The 7,977-nt window shown below is 41.2% G+C and overlaps 1 protein-coding gene across 1 annotated transcript in view; it reads left to right on the top strand.

The window, feature by feature from the left end:
- The window catches only part of LOC100954112 (protein NPAT), a 52,304-nt gene that overhangs the window by 33,881 nt on the left and 10,446 nt on the right, over nt 1-7,977 (top strand). Inside the window, exons 11-12 of the mRNA XM_003794712.2 lie at nt 2,154-2,250; nt 4,226-4,354. Of these exons, the coding sequence (XP_003794760.1) occupies nt 2,154-2,250; nt 4,226-4,354 (226 nt within the window). The remainder of the gene's footprint in view (nt 1-2,153; nt 2,251-4,225; nt 4,355-7,977) is intronic.

Genomic DNA, 7,977 nt, shown 5'->3' with positions numbered 1-7,977 from the left:
TTTTTTTTTTTTTTGAGACAGAGTCTCACTTTGTACTCTGGGTAGAGTTCCATGGTGTCCTAACTCAGAGCAACTTCAAATTCTTGGGTTCAAGTGATTCCCTTGCCTCAGCCTCCTGAGTATCTGGGACTACAGGCACTCACCACAATGCCCAACTGGTTTTTCTATTTTTAGTAGAAACAGGGTCTCACCCCTTGCTCAGGTGAGTCTTGAAAACCTTACCCACCTTGGTGATCCACACACCTCGGCCTCCCAGAGTGCTGGGATTACAGGCTTGAGCCACCTTGTCAAGCCAACAGCACATTTTCTTTCATTAGAGTTCTGGATAAAACAATTAATTTTTTTTTCTCTGTGTCAGTTCTGCCAGTACTTTAAAAAGCCTTTTCTGTCTTAACATTTAACACATACATATCCTTTCTTCTTCTTTTCTTTCTTTCTTTCTTTCCTTTTTTTTTTTTTTCTTCTTTTTGAGGTAAGAGTCTCACTATTGCCCTGGGTAGAGTGCCCTGGCATGATAGCTCATAGCAACCTCAAACTCATGGGCTCAAGTGATCTTCTTGCCTCAGCCTCCCCCTGGCCCCAGTAGCTGAGAAGTACCTTCCACAACACCTGACTAAGTTTTCTATTTTTAGTAGAGATGGGGTCTCCTCCTCAGGCTGGTTTTTGAACTCCTGAGCTCAGGGAGTCCACCCACCTCAGACTCCCAGAGTGCTAGGATTACAGGCATGAGCTACTACACCCAGCCTCTAAATTTTTATAATCTACAACTGCTTTCTTATGTTTTCTCCATAAATAAGTTAGATGGTTACTATAATTAGGGCACTCCGTTAGATACTGTGAGGGGTTATAAGAAAGCGAAGATACAACCTGTTGTTTTGGCTCTTCATAATATTATATATTTGTGAAAAGTTACAAATTCAGATTTAAATAACAGTTTTTAAAACAGGATAGGGAATTTTTTTTTAAAGCATAAACATACAAGGACAAAGAACAGAAGAGGACAAAAGAAAAACAACATTTTTGGAGGCTAAAATAGAAAGGTTCTAAGCTGCTAAACAGTGGTCTGAAACAAAATGCTAAAGAAGTAGTACCAGTACCTCTGAAAGTCAACATGCATGTGAGCCTGCAAACAGGGTGACAAGGGCAAAACTTAGGAAATAATTAAACTTCATGTTTATTCTTCATTCCACATGTTCCCCTAGAAACACTTTTGCCAGGCATGCACTCTCCCAGCAAGAAATCTGTCTCAAAAGAATCAAAAATACAGATGGTTCTACAAAATTATTCTATAGCTAGCTTACTTGTACCAGCTTTGGCACAGAGGTTGCATGTAGCTTCTGCATACTACTTTCATTATTTTTTTCCTTTTTGTAAAAGAATAGATTTAGGAAGTGCAAGTTGATTTCTGTCATTTTACTTTTTTATCTGCATCAGTAAGCAAGGATTGTTCAGCATTTGAAGAAAGCATTTAATATGAAGAAACTAAAGTAGATAGATAAAAGGGAATATAAAGCCTTCTATACTAAACTAATATGGAGAAACTTGATTACAGAGCTTGATTTTATTTCTGTTCATATACATATAGATACTCCCTATAGTTATTTTAATGTTTAGGAATACATTTGCCAAAGTAGTTAACTCTAGGAAGTGGAATTAAAGAATTTTCACCTTCTGTTTTCTAGTCTTTTGTTTTATTATAAACGAGCATGGGCTCTGCGCCTGTGGCTCAAGTGGCTAAGGCACCAGCCACATACACCTAAGGTGGTGGGTTCAAATCCAGCCTGGGCCTGCCAAAACAGCAATGACGGCTGCAACCAAAAAATAGCCGGGCGTTGTGGCAGGCGCCTATGGTCCCAGCTACGTGGGAGGCTGAGGCAGAAGACTCGCTTGAGCCCAGGAGTTGGAGGTTGCTGTGAGCTATGACGCCAGGGCACTCTACCCAGGGGGACAGCTTGAGGCTCTGTCTCAAAAATAAATAAATAAATAAATAAATGAGCATAATGTTATAATCAAAAGACATTTTCTTGAAGGGAATTGTTTTTACATAAAATTTTAAAAATCTGAAATGTCTACTTATTTTCCTTATTTAACCAGTTAAATTAAAATTAGGATCGTGCCTTTACCTTTTTGAGTTGTTTTGGTTTGGTTTTTAGAATGAAATCCATATGTCCGAAGAAGCTATACAGGATATACTGGAACAGACAGAATCAGACCCAGCATTTCAGGCCCTCTTTGATCTTTTTGACTATGGTAAGTAGACTGTTATTTCAAAGTAGTTAAAAGAAAAAGTTTCACCAATTTGTTGATAATTTAACCAGAGTAGAATAGCATTCCCTAGAGCATCTGAAAGTATTTCTATTTTCATTCTGCCAAACGTTGCATGGATATGTGAAAGAGGTTTTTGTTCTTGTTTTTACTAAAGAAGTTTTCAGCCGGATGTGATGGCTCATACCTGTAATCCCAGCACTTGGGAGGCCGAGGTGGGTGGATTCCCTGAGCTCACCCTCATCTCTTAAAAACAGCCAGGCATTGTGGCAGGCTCCTGTAGTCCCAGCTACTTGGGAGGCTGAGGCAAGAGAATCAATTGAGCCCAAGAATCTGAGATTCCTATGAGCTATGACACCATGGCACCCTACCAAGGGTGACAAAATGAAACTCTGTCTCAAAAAAAAAAAAAAAAAAAAAATTGCACTATAAAAATGGAGAGAGTAGTTTTTTGTCTGTGTAGGTATTTTTGAACACCTACTGAATATACAACATGTGAGTGGTACAAAAGCAATACAAAAACTAGTAATTACTTTCAATCTTAGGATCTAGTGTGGTAGTTCTCAAAATTCAGTTTCCCAAACCATCAATATCAACATTATCTGAGAATTTGTTAAAAATGCTAATTATTAGCTGGACACTATGGCTCATGCCTATGATCTTAGCTCTTGGGGAGGCCAAGACAGGAGGTTAACTTGAGTTTAGGAGTTTGAGTTCAGCCTGAGCAAGAGCATGACCTGTCTATACTAAAAATATAAAAATCAGCATGGCATCCATGGCTCAGTGAGTAGGGCACCAGCCACATACACCAAGGCCGGTGGGTTCCAATTCATCCCAGGCCAGCTAAACAACAGTGACAAGTGCAATGAAAAAATAGCCGGGCATTGTGGCGGGCACCTGTAGTCCTAACTACTTGGGAGGCTGAGACAAGAGAATTGCTTCAGCCCAGGAGTTGGAGGTTGCTGTGAGCTGTGATGCCACAGCACTCTACTCAGGGCCACAGCTTGAGGTTCTGTCTCAAAAAAAAAAAAAAAAGGTTCGCGCATGTGCTTAATGGCTAGGGCACCAGCCACCTACACCAGAGCTGGCAGGTTTGAATCCATCCCCAGCTTGCCAAACAACAATGACAACTACAACCAAAACATAGACGGGCACTATGGCCGGTGCCTGTACTTCCAGCTACTTGGGAGGCTAAGGCAAGAGAATCACTTAAGCCCGAGAGTTTGAGGGTGCTGTGAGCTGTGACACCACAGCACTCTACCAAGGGTGACAAAGTGAGACTGTGTCTCAAAAAAAAAAATTAGGGCATGGTGGTATGCACCTGTAGTTTTAGCTACTCAGGAGGCTGAGGTAGAAGGAGCTCAAGCCAGGAATTTGAGGTTGTAGTGAGCTACAATGACGCCACTGCACTCTAGGCAGGGCAACAGAGCAAGACTGTCTCAAAAAACAAACAGGCTTGGCGCCTGTGGCTCAAGTGGCCAAGGCACCAGCCACATACACCTAAGGTGGCAGGTTCGAATCCAGCCCAGGCTGCCAAACAACAATGATGGCTGCAACCAAAAAAGCCAGGCGTTGTGGCGGGCACCTGTGGTCCCAACTACTTGGGAGGCTGAGGCAGGAAACTCGCTTGAGCCCAGGAGTTGGAGGTTGCTGTGAGCTGTGATGCTACAGCACTCTACCCAGGGGGATAGCTTGAGGCTCTGTCTCAATTTTTGTTTGTTTGTTTGTTTTTTATCAGCCCACCTAGGAGATTCTGGGATAGGCCTAAGTTTAAGAACAACTGATCTGACAGAAAAATGTTTGCACTTGTAAATGATAGACAACACAACATTTTGAAAATATCCAGAAAACCATAAATTAAACCAAAGTTTAACATGTGCTTGACCACTCTTAAATTGTGTTATGGATGCTTATTCTTTATTTTGAACATTTAACTATTTTCCCATTCCCTTTTTAACAGGTAAAACAAAGAATAACAAAAATATATCACAAAGCATTTCCAGTCAATCAATGGAAACCAATCCCAATATAGTCTTAGCAGATGAAACTAATCTAACAGTTAAAGGTTCTTTTGAAACAGAAGAATCTGGTAAGAATTTGATTTTGTTAATATCACTACAAATCTTAATATTAGTCTCAGAATTCAAAGTCAGAGCATATTATTTAATTTAGAAGTTGTCCTTTTTTGTATTCTTAATTTTCTCTTCATTAAAAAAATTATAGGTCTCTGGTACTTTAATTAAAAGGTGAATTTTTGGTATTCTTTCCTTTTTAATGAGGTAGACTCTCGATGTGCACAGTTTTAGTGTTAATAGTGTCATTTAGTCAAAAGTCTGTAACATTTAATTTTATTGAGGCACAAATTTGAATCCCTGATCTCTGTAAGATTCATGTGTGGTATCAATCATTCAGCCTGATATGTGGGTTTATTTATTTATTTGAGACAATCTCACTTAGTCACCCTTGGAAGAGTGCTGTGGCATCATAGCTCACAGCAACCTCAAACTCTTGGTTTCGAGTAATCCTCTGGCCTCAGCCTCCAAAGTGGCTGGAACTATAGGCATCCACCACAACACCCAGCTATTTTTCTTTTTTTTTTTTTTTTAGAGATGGGTCTCACTCTTGCTCAGGCTGGTCTCAAACTCCTAAACTCAAAACAGTCAACATGCCTTGGCCTCCTAGATACTGGGATTATAGTCATGAGCTACTGCACTCAGCCTGGTATGGGAGTGTAGCTGCTCAACAGGTATATTTCATTCATCTAGGGGAAATTATATACTATAGTGATAGTCTTGAATTTCGTGATTGATGACATTTAAAGCATATTCCTATTACATCTACCAAGTCAGTACTTTATACTTCTCACTCTCATGGAGTTTTGGGGTTGTTTTTCTTTTTTTTTTTTTTTTTTTTTTTTGAGACAGAGTTTTTATTGCCCTTGGTATTTTATCGCTGTGGCATTACACCTCACAGCAACCTCAAACTCTTGGGCTCAAGCGATTCTCTTGCCTCAGCCTCCCAAGTAGCTGGGACTATAGGTACCTGCCACAAAACCCGGCTATGTTTTGTTTGTAGGTTGTCGTTGTTGTTTGGCAGGCCCAGGCTGAATTTGAACTTACCAGCTCTGGTGTATATAGCTGGCACCTTAGCCACTTGAGCTATAGGTGCCAACCTGTATTCCAAATTTTTAAATAACAGTCTTACTGTAAAATATAACACACATGTGACTGGGTACTGTGGTTCACACCTGTAATCTTAGTACTTTGCAAGGCTGCGTTAGGAGAAGTGATTGAGCCCAGGAGTTTGAGGTTGCAGTGAGCTGTGATGACACCACTGCAGTCTAACTCAGGCAGCAAAATGAGACCTTGTCTCAAAAAAAAAAAATTTGGGAGGCCAGGGCGAGTGGATTGCCTGAGCTCATGGGTTCAAGACCAGCCTGAACAAGAACGAGACCCCCATCTCTAAAAAATCCAGACTTTGTGACAGGCACCTATAGTCCCAACTACTTGGGAGGCTGAGACAGGAGAATCATGTGAGCCCAAGAGTTTCAGATTGCTGTGAGCTATGACACCACGGCACTCTACCAAGGGTGACGGCAACAAAGTGAGACTCTGCATCAGAAAAAACAAAAGAGGGTAAGAAACAAATCCTCCAGCTACTTGGAAGGCTGAGGCAAGAGAATCAGTTAAGCCCAAGAGTTTGAGGTTGCTGAGAGCTGTGATGCCACAGCATTCTACCAAAAGCGACATAATGGGACTCTGTCTCAAAAAAGAAAAAAGGAAACAAATCGTATTTTCTCAGAAAGTCTTTGCACTTCATTAAGAAAGAACTTTTTCTGAATTTATGTGGCCTAGACATAATTTTCACTTTTCTCCCCGCAGTAGGGATTTAAATGCTCTCTGTACCCACTATCGTTCCACCTGTGTCACCTTAACAGAATTACAGTAGTCTCCCCTTATCTCTGGGGGACATGACCCCACTGGTGCCTGAAAATGTGGTGGTACTGTACCCTCTACAGTATTTATTGGGTTTTTTTTTTCTATATATAACATAACTATGATAAAGTTTAATTTATAAATTAGGCACAGTTAAATTAATAACAATAAACCGGGAGAATTGTAACCATACAGGGTAATAAAAGTGAAGTGACTGCGATCTTCCTCTCTGGGAGTATCTTACTGTACTTGACTCACCTATTTTCAGACTGCTGTTTACTGCAGGTAACTGAAACCGTGGAACCATGGAAAGCAAAACCACTGATAAGGGAAACTGCTCTCTATGATATTTGACATACATTTTCTAGGGGTTTTTTTCCCCCCTATGTTTTTCCTTCTGGTCCAAGTTAATGTCCTTAAAAATATTGTGAATGCTGTAAGACATAGTATATTAATACTGTGTCATTTTCTGAAACAGCTTTTCCTGTTACTCCACCTGTCATTATTCATTTTTCAAAATCTCCTCATGTAATATTTCCTTTATGATATTTTCTCATGTCCCATAGACAGAAAGAGTTTCCTTCTATTCCCGTGTTACCAGTTTTTACCATGCTTTATTACGACTTTCTGTTCTCTATCTCTGTGGTCCCCAAGCCCTGGGCCCTGGCCATGGCCCAGTCACTTGTTTGTAGCCTGTTGGGAACAGGGCTTCACGGCAGGAAGTGAGCAAAGCTGCTTCTGTATTTAGGCTGTCACTGCATTACCACATGAGCTCTGCCTCCTGTCCCATCAGCTGTGTCTTTAGGTTCTCATAGCAGCACAAACCCTGCTGTAAACTGCATGTGGGATCTAGGTTGCTTGATCCTCGTGAGACTAATGCCTGATGATCTGAGCTGGAGGTGAGGCAATGGTGCTGCTGCTGGGAGTGGCTGCAAATACAGATTATCATTGGCAGAGAGGTGGTTGCATTATAGTCAGTTGTGTAATTATTTCATTATATATTACAATGTAATAATAGAAATGAAGTATACGGTAAATGCAGTGTGCTTGAAACAGTACCAGTTGCTAAAAAGGTTAAGAGCCACAACCATATCTGGTTCCTTGACTGTACTAATCTCTTCAAGATCAGAGACTGGATCATTCATCTTTGTATCCTAGTACCAAGCCTGTGATTGGTCTTTAGTAAATATATAAATGTTAAAATAAACAGTAAACATGAGATCAGATGTCAGTCATGCAAAATGTACTTAGTCCCAGCTGGCCGCTGTGCTCAGTGGTTAGCATGCCAGCCCCACACACCAGGGGCAGTGAGTTTGAACCTCGCCTGGGTGGGGTATGTTGTCTCTCTCCTATAATCCTAGCACTCTGGGAGGCTGAAGGAGGTGGTCGCTTGAGCTCACCCGTTCAAGACCAGCCTGAGCAAGAGCGAGACCCTGCCACTAAAAATAGCCAGGCTTTGTGGTGGGTGCCTGTAGTCCTAGCTAGTAGGGAGGCTGAGGCAAGAGGCTGTCTTGAGCCCAAGAGGTTGAGGTTGCTGTGAGCTATGATGCCACGACACTCTTCCAAGGGGTGACATAATAAGTCTCTGTTAAAAAAAAAAAAAAGAAAGGTAGCAAATGTACTTAGTCCTTTTTTACCATAAGAATATATCACATATATTGGACAGGAGCAGTGATTCATGCCTATAATCCTAGCACTCTGGGAGGCCAAGGAGGGACTCTGGAAGTCTTGCTCCAGACCAGCCTGGACCAAGCCCCCCCCACCTCTACAAAAAAAT

The sequence above is a fragment of the Otolemur garnettii genome, unplaced genomic scaffold, assembly GCF_000181295.1.
Source record: "Otolemur garnettii isolate 467f Iridium unplaced genomic scaffold, OtoGar3 scaffold00086, whole genome shotgun sequence".
NCBI lineage: Eukaryota > Metazoa > Chordata > Mammalia > Primates > Galagidae > Otolemur > Otolemur garnettii.
This window is presented reverse-complemented; position numbering and strand designations above follow the sequence as displayed.